The 21,421-nt window shown below is 43.6% G+C and overlaps 1 protein-coding gene across 1 annotated transcript in view; it reads right to left on the bottom strand.

Moving 5' to 3' along the window:
- Window positions 1-491: 491 nt before the first annotated feature.
- The window catches only part of LOC131084961 (ras and Rab interactor 3-like), a 153,955-nt gene continuing 133,025 nt past the window's right edge, over window positions 492-21,421 (bottom strand). The window contains exons 22-26 of the mRNA XM_058026719.1: window positions 18,175-19,653; window positions 15,456-15,764; window positions 6,910-7,041; window positions 3,250-3,413; window positions 492-1,355 (exon numbers count right to left, since the gene is read on the bottom strand). Of these exons, the coding sequence (XP_057882702.1) occupies window positions 1,047-1,355; window positions 3,250-3,413; window positions 6,910-7,041; window positions 15,456-15,764; window positions 18,175-19,653 (2,393 nt within the window). The 3' untranslated portion in view covers window positions 492-1,046. The remainder of the gene's footprint in view (window positions 1,356-3,249; window positions 3,414-6,909; window positions 7,042-15,455; window positions 15,765-18,174; window positions 19,654-21,421) is intronic.

Genomic DNA, 21,421 nt, shown 5'->3' with positions numbered 1-21,421 from the left:
AAGTCTGCAATGACTGAATGACTTAAAGTACACATAGAAAGGAGAATTAGAAAGTTCTGTCTGCAACAGCCTGAATTTATTAAAGTAATAACCTGGTGGGAATTACAGCTAGGATAACACTTGTGAAAATGACAGCCATGTAAAAAGGGATTGGTATTTAATTCTAACTCCTTTTGACTTTCAAATTTTAATCTGGTTTGATACATTGGGCAAATTATTAAGTTCTTTACAAAGGCTTATTTTAAAATAATTGCACCATATCACACATTAAAATAAATATACAATTAACCAGACACTAAGAAACAACCAATGTGAATAAAACTGCTGTACATGTAAAACTGATGGTGGAGACTTTGAATCTTTAGGAAAAATGCATTGATGAAAATGCCTATGCTACCTGGTTTGAGTGACCAGGTAGAAGGCAAAAAACATATTCTTAGTGAAAGTACAGGATCATCTTGCACTGTTTGCAATTATGTGGATTTCAAAGGCAAAGACATTTTTGACAGCAGGACAGAGATGGAGCTCTGCTACAGGTGGCAACCCTGTGCCACTGAATACATCAGACAAGACCCAGTTTATTCAAACTGGGTGAACAGATACCATAAAGCACAAACACAATCTTACCTCCAAACAGATTGAGGTGTCTGCAGGCCTTTCAAAGGCCTTGTGCACAGATGTGATACACACCTGCCATCATTTATTATAAAGTAAATGTCCACCTTTTTGCAAGATCTCTGGATTTTCTCTACTGTTCATTTACATTCTGCAGTGTTGGCTGGTTGCAGCTGAGAGGTTCTGAGGCTTGATACTTCAAGTTTTCCAGAGGATGAGTGTTCTCCTGAATGCTCCTTTTACTTCTGCAAATGACCTCTACTGAGAAATGCCGTGTGTTCAGACACCATCTAGCATTAGCCCATCTGCCCTATGTTGAAGACTACACTCCAGAGAACTTCCAAGGTCTGCAGATACCAGAGGATCTCACAAGGTAAACTATCCAGCTCTTCCAGGATGACAGCAAAGACAGAAAAAAAGCAGCATGGCCCTTAGGAAAAGTCTGACTCTTTGACAATTTTAAATGGTGGGGTTTTATGGTCAATTGGTTTATAAATAAAATGGAAATCTTTCTTGGTTTCATTCTTCAGAAGGGAGGCTTTGATATGGTGTGGAAGGGCATCTTTGTCCAGCTGCAGCCACTGGTCATCAACATAAACAAAGAGTCCATAGTCCTCGGGATGGGACACTTCAAACTTCTCGGCACACTGCTGGCTCAGCTGCTCAGCTGTGGTATCGCGACGGGAAGCAAGGGTCCTCGACTGACCACTGATTTCCAGAAAGGAGATACAGATGAAATCCTGAAGAGAAACAGGAGAGACCTTGCAGTTAACACAGTAACCTAGGACTGAAGGGGGAAGAATTCAGTCACAAAGCTCTAGCTGCCTAGAGCTCCCAAATATCCTCCCGTCACTCTCCAATGTCCTAGTTATTCTCTCCTTTCTTCCCTCTGTCAGGCTCTGAATCAGCAAATACTTTATTAAGCACTTTACCAAATAATTAGCACCATAAAGACACTGAAGTTAAAGCACTTCTTTCTGATTTTACTGAATATCCTTAAGAGAACTATCTGCAATGGTTCATTTGCCCATCTTTTTACAGCTCCTGAAAAAAAGGGTTTGCAAAGAAGTGACAGACAAGAAAAACAGACCAGAAATGTCAGAGATCTGGCCTGAAAACCCCCTGTTTCCCAGAAATGGGACAGGGCTAGCAGTGTGGTGGCCTTGCAACTTCACAATCACCCAAAGAGCGTCTTGAAAGTGTGCCCTCTGAACTTCCTTCCATCAGTAAGGAAATAGCAGAAGTTATGCTGAGAAGGCTGATTTACTTGTATCCTGTTTCAGGCAGTAACAACTGTTGTGACAGTTTTCATCTTGCCAAACACATAAGGAACAGATTCTAGAGAGCTTTTGGTCACAGTGGAACCTGTGTGTTTAATTTGCATATGTGAATTCCAAAACAAATCCCATTTTGTTCAGAAAATAATGAGGATCCCTGGCAGAAGGGGAGTTTTCAAATGCATGGACTATAGGCTTCCAAACTGCATTTCAGGAGTATCACTGCAGTGGATTGAGGCAGGCAGAAGGATGGACAGAGGCCTGCTGAACATATCAGTAAGTGGTTTAGCTTTGCCAGAATGGGCTTTCATGTCTGATACTACCCTTCATTCACAGGGGTGCAAAATGGCCCTTCAGCTGCTGGAGGTGGTGGGAATCTTCTGGGGAAATGTGTCCTTTGCTTGCTCAGCTATTATGCTCCATGCTGGTACTTCTATGAGCTACTGCTGCCAGAGCAGCACTCAGGGCTGGACAGATATTTGCTGTATCTCATACACAATTCCTGGTTTCTGAGATCATCAGGGACTGGTTGGACTGCAATATGGGAAACCTCTTCAACTTCATGCTTTCACATGGACTACCCTTCCCCATAGGAGACTTTTCCCTGGCTTTCCCCTCGGCATGCACAATTTTCAGTTCTGCGCAGTGAAAGCACTACCGAACGTGAGACATGGCCTTTGCTGCCTCCCTGTGGGTGATAATTTGATCACAGCACATGGGGCTGGCCGGGTACCCTGCCTGCCTGCACCAGTCTCATCATGGCTGGAGGCCCAGAGCGCTCATCTGTCCTGGGACCTTCTCCCACTGGTGCACAGGGAGATCTTTGCCAGGCCATGCACAGCATGGGCTTCAAAACTGACCCAACGTGATGGGTTTTTCTGCTGCCAGACAGGCTCTGGAAGATGCTTGACTGACTGTTTTTTGGGATGTCTCAGACCCCCCTACAGCTTTATACCATCTAGAAGCAGCCCTGCATAGCCTGCTCACATCTCAGTTTAGCCCAAGATTTCCCCAGGCATTAAGGGTGATGATTAAGAGGGGCTTCTGAGTCCCCACCACAGCTCCTGCACGCAAAGGCTCCTAGCATATCTCCTTTGAGAATGAACAGAAAAATCACTTTGCAGTTATATTTAAAACTACAATATTATAAAGGTACTTCAAGATTTCAAAATTTATTTTATAGGTAGTATGTATTTCAAATGTGATGGTTTTAAGATCTGGAAACCTTGCCCCAGATGTGCTCTCCTTTTTTAATAGTGATTTCAATTAATTTCATTTAAAAATGATTACTATATTAAAGATTTCTAAGTATGGAGAAAGCAAGCAGGCTTTTCCCCTAGGATACAACGCTGGCTACCTGCACTGAGGAGCGGGAAGCCCGGGCCTTGTTCAGCGTTCTCCGTCGCTCCCAGCGGTGGATGGAGTCCTGAACCTCCACACTCAGCTGCCGTGTCACAGTGATTTTGTCGTAGTTCTTGATGTGCTCCAGGACCCCGTAGGTGGTGGTTAAATAATAGGAGCCTGCAAAAGGTGAAAGTCTTGTGTGAACATCACATCTTCTCATGGGCCATTAGGCCCTGCTCCCACCCTGCCCACACGGGGCAGCTGCCTGAGCCTTGCTGCAGGGGTCACTGGTGTCACCCGAGTGAAGGACACCCTGTGACCAGCGTCCTCCAGCCCCTCCTGCTCCACATCAGTGCTGCCCCCCAGACTGCTACGGCTGTAGATGTCCTGGGCTGAAAGGAAAGAGCTATAAAAACTGCTTTCACAAACAAGCCCTAGCCACAGATGATTATTCTTTGGGCCACAGCCATCTTTTTGTTGTGTGTGATAGGGCCCATGCAACAGGTCTGTAACTTGGGCTCCTGAGCAGTCCCCACGATGCAGGGAAACAGAAATAATAGTAGATTACTGCAGGACAGGCACAAAGCCTGGATCCAACCCCCAGCTCCAGCTGCACTACTCTCACATGTTTGGATTTCAGGGCTCCTGTTGAGGGATGTCTCAGATCTGCAGGAACAAGTCATCCTCTATTCCCTCCATTCTCTATTGACTACGCAGGCACTCCAGGCATTCACCTGTAATCCCTGGACTGTTCAGGGCCGCGGGATAAATCTTGGTGACGCAGAGAAACAGGGCAAAGTGGCAAAAGCCCCTTTTCCTCAGAACCCCGTGCACGGCTGCTGTGGCGCTGCTTCCAGCAGGAAATCAATGACCGACTGCAGCCGCAGGGCGGCAGCTGGGCCCTAATAACAGCCGGCTCAGCTGCAGGTGAGCCCTGGCAAGGACAGACACACTGCTCTGCTGGCAGGGCAGCCCCGAGGCAGGGCCCATGAAGGGCTGGCTCCCTCAGCTGGGAACGGCAGGCTCGGGCCCGGGCTGGGGCAGGGTCAGCCCGCGGAGCTGCAGGACAGGGCCATGCCCTGCTCCAGGCCCGGCACCCGGTGCCTGCAGACGGGGACAGCTGACGGCTGCTTCGGCGGAGTTTCACCCCAAGCGCAGTATTGTAAATCAAAGGTGACTCCGACATTGGTGAGGGAGAGAGAATGATGCATCTGACTCCATCACCAGACGGCTAATTAATTACTTTATTATACTATACTAGACACATTTCATCTAAACTGAATCTGCCAAGCACTCAATCTGCACACACCCTGCTCACACTGCACTGAATCTCATGACTGTCCGCCCACAGTCCCGATACACACACACACCTGGCCCTGACAGGCCAAGGGAACAAAACACCATCACTTTGGGTAAACAATCTCCATATTGCATTTTACTTTGGCATAACACAGGCTCAGCAAATAATAACAATTGTGTTTTCCCTTTGTCTGAGGTTCAGAGAATGTGAATCTCAGAAATCCTTGGGAAGAATTGTGCCTTGCATTCCTCTGTGAAGAGAAACGCGGCAGCGCCGCAGGGCCTGTAGATGGCCCTCGCACACAGCCCAGCCCAGCCGAGCCCAGCCCGTCCCTCACAGCCTGCGGGGCCGAGCAGTGTCCGCCCTGGCTGCTCCAAGGAAGCAAAGACAGCGCTTGATTCAAGAGCAGCGTTTTTAGAGCACCATGAGAGTTTTCTGTAGGAGAGAGACCAAGACGCTGCCATTTGACTTCCTGTGCTCTAGTGGATCGACAAGGAGTGTCCTATAGTTTTGAAGGTTTTTGCCCAAACCACTCATTTTTCTTTAATGTCTCCCACAAAGAGGTGCTGAGAATAGGCTAAGAAGTCTAAAAGTGCCACTTTTCTCCTCTTAAATACAGTTACCACCCTGTCTGTCATTCAATATTTCTCCTCTTCTGGCTGAGTCAGAGGTAGCTGTGATGGGAACAGGGTGTATCCCTTCCCTCAGAACCCTGGGAGGAAGAGCTCTGAGTCCTCCCACCCCCAACAGGAATTCCCCTTCCCTCAGAACCCTGGGAGGAAGAGCTCTGAGTCCCCCTGCCCCCAACAGGAATTCATCACAACTTTTTTAAGAATTAAGTTTTTGCCCACTGTCAATTTCTTAATTTCCATCCAGTTGCTCCCTACAATCTGTCCTTGCCTTTGGTCCAGCATTCAGCATCACCATTGCTATTAAATTAACTCAAAAGTGTATTCTTAATTTGGAGGCAAAATTGATTTTGTATATTGATTTATGCAATTTCAGAGTTTTTTTCACTTCTGCTTTACTCCTTTCCCTTTAATTTCTGTAGCTGAACACTTTTTGCTATTCAACTTTGAAAGGCCTAACTCAAGTTAACTTTTGCTAGTTCTACACTTTGCAGTCTCAGAGCTGTCTTCACTGAGATGTTCTTTTTTGACTCCCATTCCTCATATTTGCAGTTACTCCTACTGTCCTTTCTGATGTGATTATTCAGTCAGTTTGATTTAGAACTCTCTCACAAATTTTTCCTTTTGACTGGAGTGCACATTTCACAAAGTCTTTGAGCTAAGAGAACTTCCAGCCAGCTTTGCTTTTGACATCCTGAGCTCCCCAACCCAGATGACTTCAGTAACCAGCCTGGTAGTGTGCCCCTTTGAAATGTAGAACTTGTGTGCAGAGCAGTCACCAAAAGCAGCTTGGTTATGTCCACAAAATACTGTCCTTCAGCTAACATTTTTGTCTGCTAAGAATTCTTTTCAGCAGAAAAACTAGGCTGTGCAGAAACACATTACTAATGTACTGTATTGCTACTAATCATCCTATTAGTACTTACTTTTGTCCCACTCTGCACTGTGCTGGGATGACATGTTTAGTTTCAGACTTATATCCTCATTTAATATAAATAAAATTAGTCTGCTGTTGTTCATCCAGGACTCCTTTCTAGAACCTCAGTTCTTACCAAAGTAAAGTCTAAAATAAACTATTTTATTGGTTTAGTGACCACTTGGTGATAAATGATCTGTGTTCCTAATTCAGAGTGTGTAATTGTCACTTGGGAAGCATGTGCTTTCCAAGCTATATTTAAGAAACTAGAGGCCCACTGGGGTATTTATCTTTCTGATAACAGAGCTCTTTGGTCACTTCCAAACTCAATATTCCTCTCTAACCTAACTTTATTTTCTCTGTCTCACTATGATGCTCAGTCAGAGAATGTTGTCAGAAGGTTCACTCAAATTTAGGAGTAGAGTGACCATGAGAATATAGCCCTCAGGCATACAAAGTAGTTTCAGAAATGTGCTCTTTTCTCACTGGAATAAATAAAAGTATCTGCACAATTTTTTGCAGCAGCTGTTTAATTTTAGCAAAAACCTTCCAGCTTTTCAGCCTTTGGGCCAAGTGACACAAGATGTCTCTGTTTAGGTTACTAATCTACCACCTTAGTTATCATTTATGGTGAGTCCCTGCCTTTTCTAGCTAAAAGGAGTTAAAGTACTTGGCAAGAATTTTAGAGATTCAGATTTGAAAAGATTGGCCAAAGTTATGTCCACAAAATCTAGCCAGAGCTTTGCTGCCCCACTTTCACAAACACTGAAGTGAGACAAAGGATGATTTCCACAGTGAATATCCCACGAGCAAGCTCTGTACTCTTACCTTCTCCCAGCTGCAGAGCAGGGTCCATGAGCTCCATCATATACTCCACATTCAGAAGGACTTCAGTCAAGTTGCTGCGGGCCAGCACGTACATGAGCACAGGGAGGAAGTCATCTGCACCATAGGGCTTCCCTGAGCAAAGAGAAACACAGCATGGTCCCAATAACACCAAAAAATCATGGTCCCACACAACAGTTTCAGATTCTCACACACTGAGTCCTTTGCAGACTTCAGCCTACATTACCTGAAGAGTTACAGCTCAAAAGCACCAGCAAAAATGCTGAAAACAGAAATTTAGGTCACTTAAAAAGTAAGTTAACTTGTTTCGAGCCCAAAATAGGATGTTGAAAATTAACTGGAGAAATATAAACTTCACTTCATTGATGACAAACAATTGGCAATTTTTGAAGAGTGCAAAGGCTTCCAGCTTGTCCCTCTGATTTGATACTGACATCAAGACTGCAGTTCAGGTTGGCAATATTAGTAGGGAAGTTGTCTACATGCATTAGGGGTATTTCTTCTCGTAGACTTACTCTATGTGTGATACCAAAAAACAGAAAATAGAATTTGAGACAGTGGTTTTAGGACTGGGGAATTCCATGTTTATATCCCTTCAGAAGGCAAGACATCACACAACATGATCCTAATTAAAACAGTTGCCCAAGAGCTGATCCAAGAGGAATCATCTTTCTAACTATGCTGTCTAGCTAGGAAAACAGAAAGATTTTTACATTGGACTTTAACCTAGTTTTTGAAATTGTTGTACAGCAGATGCTCAATATTTCTTGTGCTTAAAACATTCATATCAACTAAGTTAACAAAGTGATCTAACAGACAGTCTATAAGAGCTCTTTGGGATCCCTAAGAACAAAAAAAAAAAGCATGTTAAGTCACAATTATAAATAATTACTACTTAAGATAGTATCCAAACTGAAGCTTCCCTGCATAAACCACAAAGCGCACAAGGATAACTTTTTTCATTTGAAAGATACTTTCACTTTCAACCAACATGTCATAAAATCATCATGGAAAACCCACAATAGCAAGTTTTTTACCAGATCAACCTTCAGAGTTGACCACTCCTCTTAACCTACTCTGCTTTCATTCTGAATGTCTTTCCCCAGACTGTGGGGAGTTTTTTCTCCCCTGTGCACTTGGATATGTTGGTTTATGGACTATGTGTGTCTCAATTGAGAACTGCTTGTCTCAGCTCAAGGAATCAAAGCTACCCTTGATGTAGTTTTGGTGAAATTATGCTCTAGCCATTTTTGGCCCATAGCACACATGCTCTTCCATGGTAGGGCATACATTCCTATTTCTCAAATGTTCCCACTGACTTGTTTCAAATATTTGCCATGAGTCAGATTTCTTTTTTTGTCATTCATAGCTGACGCAGATTCTCCACTGGCAAAGAAAGATATTCTTCTGAAGCCTCAAATAAACATGAGCTTAGTCCCTGATTTTAAAAAAAAAGTGTGGCTTTGAAATAAACCCAGTAATACATCTAGTGAACAGAGAGTTGATCCATTTAAAACAAAGAGTTAGAGAATGAGAGATCATCAGGGCAGTAATTCAGTCTGTTTCTAACAGAGCCCACACATGCCATAACAGACTATTTATTTAATGAAAGCTGGATTAACACTTTCAATTCTGATTGCTTTGTTAGGGCTGCCTTTAGTTAAGACACAGCCTTAGGTCTTCAATGAAACTATAAATGGACTTCATTGTTGCATTAAAATCTGTATGGACATTTTTTTGTCTGTTGTTCCCTTGGCTTATGTCTTTGTGAAAGCTTTAGCTCTGTGAAGGGTCTAATTCATTACTGTCATATACATTACCTTAATGCAAGCAGCTTAGTGTTACAGCTGTTTAATATTTTCCAGGGGGAAAAAATAATAATAATAAAAAGAAATATGACAAAACAGACATGAAAATGTAACAGAAAATCTCAGCAAAAATCCCTATTTTCTTTTTGCTCCAAGTACACCAGAGGCCAACAGAGTTAGTTCTAATTCAGACTAGCATAAAGGAATACAAAATACCAAAGACTTGTTAGGCTCATTTTTCCCTTCATTAAAAACTTCTTATTTGTGGTCTAGTAGTTATAGATCAGTGGCATGGATAGAACAATTCTAGTTTCCTTAAGGCCAAAGGATTTCTAGTGCAACACCAATAGCAGAATTTCCCTACTACTTCTCTTTCATGACTAATTCATGTCATATATGATAAGGGCATCAAATAAAGTTGCTGCTTCACAATATCAATTCCTGGAAAAAATTCACTGGAAATAAAACCTCTGGGTTGTTTGTTTGTTGCTTGGTTGGTTGGTTGGTTGCTCAGTTGCTGGCTTCTTATATGTCACCAAAGCAGATCATGAACAGAGAACAGACTGACCAACTAATGCAGAATGGAAACAGCAGCTTGGACCTAAACAATTCCGTGTCCCCATTCACCAACTTCTGGTGTCTACAGAAGTGAAAATTAGAGGAAAATTCTCAAGAATGCCTACAGAATCTCTCTGTTTCTTTTTTGTTGTCTGAGAAGTGGTTGTAAGTACAATCATGTATAGAGACAATTCTTTTTCATGCTGTTTATCTCATTTCTATAAGCTGATTTAGCTGCTCTGCCCTCCAGTCCTTGCTATAAACTCTTCTCAACTTTAGGACTTCATAGAAATATTATTGGACTCCCAGCTGTTTATATGCCTTAAATATGAAAATCTGATCTACAGATTAATAATGCTGAGCAGGGATGACTCAGGTCTGACTGAAATAATGGAAAGAACACGTTCCGTGTCCTGTATGCTCACAACCTGTGTGAATTACTAGACACCATGTTAATCCACCTATGGCTATATGTCACCCAATTTTAAATACCCGTATCCATAGCAAAAGCTGAAGTCAGCAGGAGCAGAATGTGTCAACAAGGGAAAAGCAAAACTAATCACCAATGATCTAGCTCTGACTCCATTCTGTGGTTTTTTTGTGTTGCCACAAGCCTCCAGTGTGCCCAAGGGCAGGCCAGGCACAGTATATTGCACCTTGTAGGCATCTCAATAGCATCTCTCCCCTGAGTGCTCCTGGAGCCAAGGAGCCTGAGAGGGCAGGGCTCTGACTGTCCCCTGTTCTCCTGGCCCCTCCAGGTACAGGGACTAGCTTTGACATGTACAGCCATCAGTCCAAGCATGGCCCTGAGGTGCTCCATATCTCAGTGCATCCATGGGGAAAATAGGTGCCGTCAGCAACTCAAATATGCCCAGAAACAGGAGTCTACAAAGACAGATAAACTAATGCCTATGGACCAAGACACCTGAGAGGTTGTTTCAGCACTATAGAACCCCCGTGGTTCCTGTGCACTAACAAGTGTCCATCTGGGAGCTGCAGCAGAGGTATTCTCTGCAGGCTGCTGCCTCCTCAGCTCTACTTTCAAGCTGGGCCTGAGCCAAATTCCTAGACCTGTATGGCTTGCTCCATCTGTGGTCTCTCACAGAGGGGAATTTTTGCAGCTGACAGAGTTAAATCTTGCTCTAACCCTGCCACTGCTCTCAGTGACAGCGAGACTGAGCTTGCCTATTCAAGGTGGTGCTGTCCTACTCTAGATACGACTTGCTTGCTTCATTTCCCCTTCTTCCCTGCAGGGTCAGGAAACATTTATTTCATAAATATCTCTAAGAAGCTTAAAATAAGCCTTCTCTTCTGCCACAAACTCATCCTATTATGTTTATAGCAAAGCAAGTACAACGTCAGCTCCTGGCTGGGATGCAGCACTTGAATAGATGAGTATTAATTAAATACATGATTTAAAGCCACTGGAATTCTGCCCAAGCCTCCATAAAGAAATTACAGTCTATTTTAACACATTCACGCATTTCTTTTCTCTCTGTGTATATTCTAAAAACCAGCAGATAGGGATGATGCCCTGCACCTTTCTCTAATATTTTACAAACACTAGCTTGATGTCTAGAAGCAGATCTCCACAAAATATGAATTTTAGCCTCAGTTTGAAGCTGGGAAACCTGAGGTGCAGGAAGGCTAACTGGGATTTGTTCAAGATCATAAGAAAAGATTGTGACTTTCCTTCCACACACTAGCATTTGCTGTCTCTTGTCTATCCTATACTACTTTCAGCAAGGTTTAATTTGTGATATAGTGAATTAAGTGAGTTAATAGATGTAGACAGCATGAATTCACTTCAAAAATGTGTGGTTTAGAGATCAGAGGAATTCAGTCCCCATGAAAAATTTGAACTGGCTCTTTGTAGAAATTTTGCTAGATGGCAGAAACCTCAAAATCTCTAGTCCATCACTCTTTGTTAAAAGTAACTTAAATACTAATATCCTCTTTTGAAAGATATCAAAGTAAACCTGTTATGTATAGCTTTATTTTCCTTCTCAGAAGTGAGATATGATAATAAGCAGTGTAATGGGATTGCTCTGACAGCTTCAGGAGCTTCTAGCACGGGCTCTTCACTGGCTGCTGAAGTATTGGAGTCCAGTTTCCTTTCTACAAGCTCAGCTATCCCACTAAAGACACAGCTCTGCTTTTGCCAGCTGCAGAGCCTTGAAGGAGTACATCAGGGCAGCTAATATCTGGCTGCTGAGTTCTGTAGGGGTGACAAACTTCATTCTAAAAGCTAAGGAAGAGAAATATTCCAACGGAATATATGTCCTATCTATCCTCTTTTTCCAAAAGCAGACTATGCACATTATCCTTGTAAAACTCTGCAATAGAAATTATTAAATCAGATGTTTTGGTCACCTAGCCAATTCCCTGACTAGTACAAACTATAGTTTTGAACTATATGGTCCAGCTGCCTGTGCAGTTCAAAGATAGTCCAAAAATGAAGCTTCATAATCTTAGATAGTTCGCAAGTTAGAAATGTTGCAGTAAGCAAATTGTACCTCCATTCTTCTTCAAACTCCTTTGAAAGCAGTTTGCCCATGTTTCAGACTTCCAGCCTAAACTTAGAGCTTTTCCATCCCTGATCTTCCTCACTCACTGACTGACCAGGTTTGGCCTGTTTGTCTCACAGACTGTCTCCATAAGCCAATGCCTATTGCTGCTTTGTTGTTCCATCAGTTCTCTTCCACAGTGGCAGCTCCCAGGCAGCACAAGGCTGGGTGACCCGGGCCTACCACCTTCAGTACACACCACATGTATTGCACATTTGCATTGTTTCTCACTCTACAGGTGTCACTTGTGTTCTTGATGAAAAGCAGAGATTCTCATTTGACCCATATCACGCAACATACATTTAATCTTTTTCCTGAGTAAAGATATTTCTGAAAGACACATAATAAACATTTTTTTCTATATAACATTACTATGTTTCTATATAAATTGGCTATGTGCCCAGCTGTCCCTGTGCGTATTGCAGCATGCCTTCCAAACGCAAGAGCTCCATGATTCCTGCCTCTTACTTTTTCTAGCGCTAAAAAAAAAGGCCAGCCATTTTGTGGAGCGTGGGTTTCCAAACTCTATTTTTTAAAATGCATTTTATTTTTACGAACCATTTCTGGTATTTTTAGCAGGCAGGTGACATATTTTCAGATTGTCGGTTATATTCTTGGGGGGCATATGTTTCAGTCATTTAAGTTTGCATAGAAGTTGGAAAAGCTCAGTGAGACACCTCAGTACTGTCATAATTGTGCCTTTGATGAGGATTCACTTACTAATATCACTGCCTACATAGTACATATGAGTATTAATTTCTTTGATAGCCAGTAATGAATTAATCAATATATTCACTGAAGTTTGCCTTGAGTCATCTTGCTCTAAAGCAGAAGCCTATATGCAGCCAGATGAATCATCTGGACTCCACGGACTGACTGCACAATGTGTGTGATGGGAAGCTGGGCATGATGCCCCTCTGTGGCCACCTACAGCAGGATGTAGCCAGAGATTGGTCCTGCCTCAACTCTATCATGGAGCTGTACTCTTGAGAGAAAGGTGTATGACTAAGACTGTGAAGCTGCCTTCCTGATTCCTTGTGATGAATCACTTCCATAAGCTGATTGCCTTCAGCTTGAGGAAGAAATGCTAGCTTAATCCAGTTTAGGGTCTGACCCATTCAGTTCTTAGTCTTAAGTATCAGAGATTTCAACCACAGCCAATTTATCAGGCAGATTTTGTCATGTAATATGAATTGTAATCAAACCAAAGACATCCTCCTTTCTTAAAATGTCTTGATATACATGGAGTCAGTCAAGGCAGAGTTTAAAGTTTCATGACTCTTTCAGCAGGGCAAAGATGGACACCACCACAGGTACAGATGTTCCTGAGTATGCCCGTCCTTAGTTTTAAAGGAAACTTGGTACCTCTTGGGACGTCCTGGCCAAACCTGGAATGCTGTACATGGGTCTCAAAATGTTAAAAAAACTTGTTTTTTCATATGAGTCTGAAAAGAAAAGGCGCCTGATTAGGTGGTGTTGGCATTTTGCTTTGAGAAGTAAAACCATATTCTTTGGTCAGCTCATCCTGTGGCCAGCCTAAAGTGAATAAAACCTGGTCTGACCTGACAAATTGCAAATTAAGTCAAGCACAAGGAGTTTCCATGTTATTGAACAGGTAATGTTTCTCACAGAGGTAGACTGATTTTGGGAATGATTTGTTTTGTGTTTCACCTGCTCTGATCTTGGAAAAGGAGGGACCTTTCTAATTGAGCAGTTAGGAAAAAGAGTGAAAAGGAGAAGAAACTATTGCACAGGAAGCTGAGCACGGCCTCTGCTCTTCCTGTGTGAAGAACACTGTGCTGCCTCATGGCTGGCTAAAAGCAAAAGGGGCCCTGTGCTGTTGCTCTTGAGATGGGCAGAGAGCAGAAGATTTCCCACCAGCTGAAATCTGCTCTGAGGACCCCACAGCATGCTTTTCCCTGTCATAAAAATATTTCAGGTTGCTGAAATATTTCAGGTTCCAGTCTTTGCCACTGGAAAATAAAAGTGTCATGGGTTCAGTTCATTCTGTGAAAAAGATTTCACGCATTTTGCTTCTAAGTCTACAGGGCATTTCACTCAATTACTCTCCAAGTCTGCTGTTTTCCAGGAGTTAGATACAGCATTCTTCTCCCCTTAGCTTCTTTTTCAGGTCTGAATTCATTGGGGTACATTTCCATAATTCCAGGCCAGTTTTCTTCTGGCCAAGCCCTGACATGCATCACTGATCATGCATAAGAGAGACGGAACTTGATATAAGGGAGAGGGAACTGGATGCCCAGGAGTAAAATCAGCTTCCAACCTTCACCCTGCTGAGTAGTACTCAGGATGAGAAAACAGCTGAACTGGCTGAAATGCACTGCTTTGGTTAGCGTGGCAAACCACACAATAATTTCATGAATGTCAATATTTTAATCATGTTGGGGTTTTGTAATTATTTCCCTGTCTCCTCATTTCTGTTACAGAAAGTGACACAACAGTATTTCCTTCAACAGAAAAATTCCAGCCCCGAGCTAACTAAGGTGTGATGTGTACATAACACCAGCATCAGAAGGAGACCATGTGGGTTTTAGTGAAGTTTGCAAGTCCTTGATCTAAACCAAATTTATTCTCAAACTTCACACAACTGTTTTAACAAAGTCACAGCAAATTCCCCTACATATGTCCAAATCTCATGATACCTGAAGACAGTGAGAGGTCCTTTCCACCCTGTAGCTAAGGCTCAGCCCTGGGGTGGTTTCTTGCTCTGGTGTTAATGTGTCTGGACTGGTAGCTGAACCTTGCTGCTTACTATCCAAGAGATCACCTTGAGGTGAGGCTGAGCAGGGACATAATCCCTGTGTGAATGCTCCAAGGCTGTTGCCAGTACAAAATAAAGCAGAACAGCTAAAAGCACTTTTGTTGACTGTGAGTTCTTAAACAGCCACAAGTTATTGCAAGTTAATACCTGGCTTCTCTCCAGATTCAGGCATGGCTGGACATCAGCTCACAGTATACAAAAAAGCTCTTAAACTGGCAAGGCAAATTTCTGGAGGAAGGGACTTGCTGGTCTATCTGCAAAGATGCATCCTGTCTGCAGGCCAAGGGTTTAATTTCTGCATTCGTAGTTGGCCTGAGGCCCATGTTGTGTTTATACTCAGAGCACATACTGTCTTGGACAGAAGAAGTGGCTTTTAGAATTTACTGGAGCATCAGGAATTAGCAACAAACTACTACACTCTGCATCTCCTCCTCAGTTTAGGCAAAACTCTGCAAAGGCCAAATCAAGAGCCTTTTACCAGAGACCCATTCCTAGAATTTACCATTACTCTGCAGCAAGCTGGGACCAAGCCCCTAGGATATTTGGAGAGCTGTGTGAAGACCTGTGCAAAAAGGATATTATCCATAAAACACACACTTATGGGTAACTAGTTTTTGGAGTCATGGAGCTTAAAGTTAACCTGGTAACACACCAGTTATTATCTGGACACAACCTGTGGACTTCTGATACCAAACACATCAACCACCACTGCTACCTCCAATGTGAATATTGCCATGCCAGCTGTATCATAAGCACTGTTCCTTTGATACAAGGAGAAAGACCCATGATGGATACCATCAGCAGGAGTTCCTGTACCTGGATTTCCCTGAGCCATGGAGTCATAGATGAGTTTGCAGGTCTTCAGCAAGATGGCAATTTTCTTTTCTGGAGAGTAGGTCTTGTGCATGGTCGTGAACTTGTGAAGGATCTTTTCCAGCACAGCAGTTTCAGGCACACTGGTTGTGACACCCAGGTCAGTGGTAGTTGTGTTTTGTATCACAAGTTGGTTCTCTTTCAGCTGCTGTAAAGATCCATCTTTGCTGTGTATTTCTTTTAAGGAAGAATTAATGGCTTCCTTTAAAGGTTTCAGGACACATTTGTACAAAGCTGTCTCAGCAATCACTTCTGCACAGAGAAGGGAGAACACAAAAGCATATAATAAATAAACAATTCAGTAGCACAGGTGCAAGTAAAAGTCCTAAGGAAACATGTGGTTGGTTATTCAAACACTACTACATAGCTGTGAGAAGGGAACAGAAATCACATCCCAGAAAGTAAGCATTTCATTACCAACACTATCCAGAAGTCCTAGATGGGCTTGAGATGAACATCAGTGTGTGGTCTCTGTCACTGGAGCTGTAGGAGACCTCCTGCTACCAGCAGTCCCTGCTCTCTCTGCCTGACTCCTGGCTGACCAGCATGGCATTGCCAGGCAGCAGGAAAGCCAACTCTGGGGAAAGAAGAGGAATCTCACCTAACTGTGATTTTTTTATCAGCCCTGCCCTTACAGATGCCCAGATGCAATTCATCTCATGTCCCTTCTGACCTCTCCTTCTGACTTTTTTGAGATATTCACTTTGGGATGAAATTAATTGCACCCTCAAAGCACCCCTTTCTTTCCTCAAAGCAGCTGCACCCACCAGCTCAGAGACAGAAACTAATATCTGGTCAGAAGTTCCTCATTGTTACTGCTCAAGGGACTCTAAATTAGTGATCCTATAAGATACCTCTTATGCCACCTGTGGCCTGTGGAGGAGGAAATAATATGAGTGGGTTGAGAATTTGCTTAATGTTTGGCTGAAGATGAAAGGAAGCATAAGAGACTGTGAGGAAACCTGTTGCCTGAGTCCTAGGAACCAGAGGCAGAACTAGAGGGACTGCAAGAGATTCTCTTGTTGCACTGAGGCAAAAAGGTCATTGGCAAAAGACTTCATCTGCTCAGGCAGTGAGGAATGAACCAGAGGGCAGTAATATTTATGTGTTCAAAATGCAATTATTTTAAAGAATCCAGAGAATCAATCAGCCTGAAGCAGGGCAAATTCAAGTGGTAAATCCCCCAGTGGGAATCCTTGTTCTCCACAGAAGAAGACAGCCCTGTCAAGGTTGACTGGGCTACATCACCCTTGTTCAGGAACTGCCAGTGAACAGGGTTAGACACAGGGTCAAAACCAGGCATGTCTGTGGGAAGGTGGTGGGATACTTGCACACAAACAGCTCTACCAAGCAGAACAAGGACACTTCTTTCCTCCCCCTTTCCACTTTCACTAATCAAGATTCAAGACAGACTTCTCTGTGCTGCCCCCACACCCCCCACCTTGAAGAAGGAGGTTACTGGGACAAAGACTGAAGGTGTTACACAAGATGCATGAGAAGTGAAACTGCAGGTTCCCTCTCTCTGCTATGGCAGGGGCTGGCTGCAGGTCTGTTCTGCTGGGGACCTGCAGGATCATGTGAAGCCTTTGCTGGGGGAGAAGGAAATCAGCAGAGCCTGCTGAGACTGACAGTGGACAGCCTTTTACTCCTAGCTCACCACTTAGCTGAGTCCCACCTAATACTAGAGCTGCAGGATCCCCTGGAATTCGTGGTCACTCCTCTGGTTCACTCCATATTCTGGGTCTTCCAGCTCCCAGCTTGTTTTAATCCAACTTAAGGATCCACAAATAGCTCTGCACTGCTTCTCAGGTCCTCAAGAAACAGTTTTAAGCTTTCAAAGGAGCATGTGTGCACATGCATGCACACTTTTTCTGGCTGTACGGCTTTCACTGGGATGAAAAGTCCTACAGCTCTTTTTATATTCCCTCATGGATGTACAATAAACAGACCAGTCCAATCCTTAGCAAGGAGAGAAGTAGCCCATTATTCCCTCACAGGATATGAATGAGAAGCAATGAAACACCTGTAAACAGTTAAAAATAATATTTTTTCCTCCCCAAAGGCAAATTATACCTATGGCAAAGAGGTGAACACTTCATTTTGGAGCTGCAACAGACATTTCTTCTGTACCTCTGAGCTCTGAGAAGCACAAAGTGGAATCAAGTGATTCCTCCAACCTGCTACTCAAAATCATCCTAGTCTTGTCCCTCCCTGTGAGACAATGGTGTATGCCACATGCAGGGAGTTCTCCATCCTATTAGCAAAGCAGTGGATGTGGAAGGCCATGGGAATGCAGCTGTGAAGGAGAAAGTTTGCCTTTTGTGTTTCCAGTGAATTCAGCTCTGTGTACACACACACACACACACACACACATATATAATATATATACACACACACATGTAGGTCTCTCATACACACATGTCTTTTGCTTAAACTCTTGTCCTTAAAACATTCATAAAGGGATTTTCCCCCTCATTGGTCTCCAGGTTTTTGAGCTGTTTCTCCAAGTGCTGGCAACCACAGAGCAGACTTCAATTTATGCTGCTTAATTTTCAGGGGATAGTTTATAATTCTGTAAAGCAGAGCCTGTGTCTGCATAATTCTTTCTCCCTCCTCACCTTCCTAAGCCATGCCCAAGGATGAATAAACCACAGTTACCTACCTAACTGTTCCTCTGTGTAGGAGGCTGGGTCTATCAGGGATTTCAGCTCAGTGCTCTGCACTAAGTAACTCTTCAGCTGAGTCATCATCAGCCGGATCTCCTGTAGCATCTCTGTGCTGGAGCTCTGCTTTGCCATCATCTCCAAACTGTACACTCTGTAGTCCCGCACCAGGTTGCCAAAGTAGGACTCCTTGTCCTGTGCCAGCTCCACTATCTTCTTCTGCAGCTTCCTGTCGCTAGACAAAAAGACTGTGAAGACGTTGGACAGGTTCACCAAGGACAGCCTGTTTTTGGCCTTGGCCAAGATCACCGAGCGTGTCTTTTTACCAGATGAACCACTCAGCATCTCCAGGTCATCCTCTGTGCTGCTGGTGGAGTAGGAGTCTGGCTCAGATGTTGATGCCTGAGCCACGGTGCTGCCTCCCAGGTCCTCCAGGGACAAGTGTGACCCTGCCAGTTCAGCTGAGCCGACAGATTTGTGGCTGTGTCCCGGCTCAGTCTTGGCGTGTGTGCAAGTGGCAGCACCCGTCCCTGTGGCTGGGCTGCCCTTGCACACAGCCTGCCCTGCAGCCACACCAGGCTCTCCTGCTGTTCTTTGCTTCGGCTGGCAGGAGCTGGGGGTCCTCGGTACCTGGGAAATTCTCTTTCTTCTCGGTGGTGGGACAGGAGGTGACTTTCCTTTCTCAGTGGCATTGCCTTGTATCTTAGGCATGTCCTCCTTCTTCTCTGCAGGTTCAGGCTTTGTCTCCTGAAACTGTGATACAGCCTTTTTGGGAACCTCTCCAGGTATCTCTACAGCCTTTTTGCACAGCAGTGTTTTATCTCTGCTCTCTGCACTTGTGTCTTGGTTTCCTTCTGTCCCTTCCCCTTTCAGCGTTTCACAATTTTCAGGGTTACCCACAGAGCTCTCCTCTGAGGTCCTCTCGCTCGGCCGCCGCCGCGGGGGAGCAGAGGGCTGGGAGCCCTTCCTGGGGCTCCCTGCCAAGGGCGCGCTGGCCGAGCAGCTCTGCTTCCTTTCTTCTTTATCGTCACCACCCTCCGCTTGCGTTTCCTCGAAACTCTTTCCTAGTGGCTTAATAAGTAGCTTGTTTTCTTCACAGGCAGTCATGGGGTCCTGAGGGAGCTTCAGGGAAGGTTTCTGAACGAGCCCATGAGAGGGTGGAGGGGGCGGAGGACGTCGGGGAGACCTCTTTTCAGTAAGCATGGTGGCAGGGGGCACTTCAGTGCTCCCAGAGTGGCCTTTAGGAGAAGACACATCTGGAGGACAAGGATTACTGTACTCTTCTATAAAAATAGGATTCACAAACCACAGCCTGTCATTTCCTATTGACAGCTCAATTTCACATGAGCAGTGGTTTGTGCTACTTGCAAAACACTGAGTAGTTCTTAAACTGTCTGCCTGGGCAGTGCTGAAAGCAGAGTCTTTTGCAGGGTGGGATAAGTCCTGTCTCCTGTGGTTTAAGTAGGAATCCCAGAAATCTGTCACCAAAAAAAAAAAAAAAAAAAAAAAAAAAAAAAAAAAAAAAGAAAAATTTTTTTAAAATCTCAGAGAATTTTAGCTGCTAATGATATGTAGAAAATATACTTATTTTTAACAGAAATGGTACACAAATTTCAATGTTGAACTTTCAAACCTCTGCACAAAACAGTGTGAATAAAGAACAAAACTGTTTTATGCATATATAATTCTTCAAGCCAGGGAATAAGCTCAGAAGCTTCACCAAAATTCTCTCCCCTGTCAATTTTAGGACACTTACCTAGCAAAAGTTGTTCATGCTGTTCAGCATTTTCAGTACGAGCAGGAAGGTACAAGTAACAAATACAAATGACTGTGAGAAGGGATCTATGCTTGTTCAGTGATGACTGCCCTCCAAATGCAAATAGCTGTGGATACCCGAGGAGAGGATGTGAAGAGCCCAGGCAAGCTGTGTCTGCCTCTTGCTCACAACTGGTACTGCCTGGGGAACCATTTTCCTTAAGCTCTCCAGCTGCACTCAGTATCAGCAAATGCAGGACAGAGGAAGTTGTTTTAAGTCAGAATATAATGCTGTGAAGTCTCATGGGCTGAGGAAATGGTGAGTAAACCAATCTACAGAGGGGAAGTTGATAATTTTTCACAGTAGTGGTCAGGTAAAGGCACTGTGATGAAAATGCAAAGCTCCACTCAGGCTGGAAGGAACAGATCCTGTGGCTCTACCAAGTAACACAGCTGCTTCAGAGCAGGCATTTCCCAGCACAGCCACCCTGTCTCACACTGCAGAGAAGGCTGTTTGATCATCTCCTATTGCTTTCCTGGATCTTCCCTTATCTTGCACTCTGGGAGGGATAATTAAGCAGTTCTTGGAGTCTTTGGCATGTCTGTGAGGGTATGTGCTCTTTGTGCAGTGCAATTATGCTAATTCTCCTCCTAAAAGAACTTCTGTACCACTGAGGTCAGGACTAGAGGGGCTGCAGTATGTTCTCTATGACAAGATACAGAACAGCCAGATCCTTTGTGGAACACCTCAGCTTGCAGATAAACATCTTACCTCTATCCCCTTGAAACACGTAGTACTTTGAAATAAATACAGAGCAACACATGAGAATTTCAGACAATGCTTTGTTTCCTTCGGAAGTGCCACTTTGGGCGCACTTAATAGTTTGTGTTCCCATTTGTATCCTCAAAATTTTGTTCCAGGAAGCAATAAATAGCATCTGTCAGTAGCTGAGCCTATCTGACTCTGCTAAGACAGCATGGCACTTCAGGAAGCCAGCATCATTTCCCAGGAAGACTGCACACAACAGCAGGTTTTCTTCTCTTGTCAGAAACTTGACTGGTATGAAATACACCATGACAAATAAATTTCCAAGCCTCACTACTTTTATGACCACCAGTACAGGAGAAAAGGAAAAAGACTACAACAAATATTGCTTTGGTGCTTGTGCTTTAACTAATCTCTTCTTTCAGAAGTTGCTGGAAACTGTTGCCTGAATCAAGATAGCCTCTGCCGGCTGAAATTAGACTGAAGGTTGCAGATTCATGATACACTTCCTGCATTTTAATCCAAATTTTTGGACTTATTATGAAAAAATAAGTTTAAGATAACAAGTGCAACTTGTTATCTCAACTTGTAAAGTACCTCTTTATCAGCAAAAAGTGCTGGCTGGACATGTACATAAAAGGATGTTTTGACAAACTGGAACATACTCAAAATAGAGGATGCTGAAAATGTTAGAGGCAAATCTGTTTGTGATATTCAACAAAGCT

This window comes from Melospiza georgiana, chromosome 6 (genome assembly GCF_028018845.1).
Source record: "Melospiza georgiana isolate bMelGeo1 chromosome 6, bMelGeo1.pri, whole genome shotgun sequence".
Taxonomy (NCBI): Eukaryota; Metazoa; Chordata; class Aves; order Passeriformes; family Passerellidae; genus Melospiza; species Melospiza georgiana.
The sequence above is the reverse complement of the archived record's forward strand: the minus strand, read 5'-3'. Positions and strand labels throughout refer to the sequence as shown.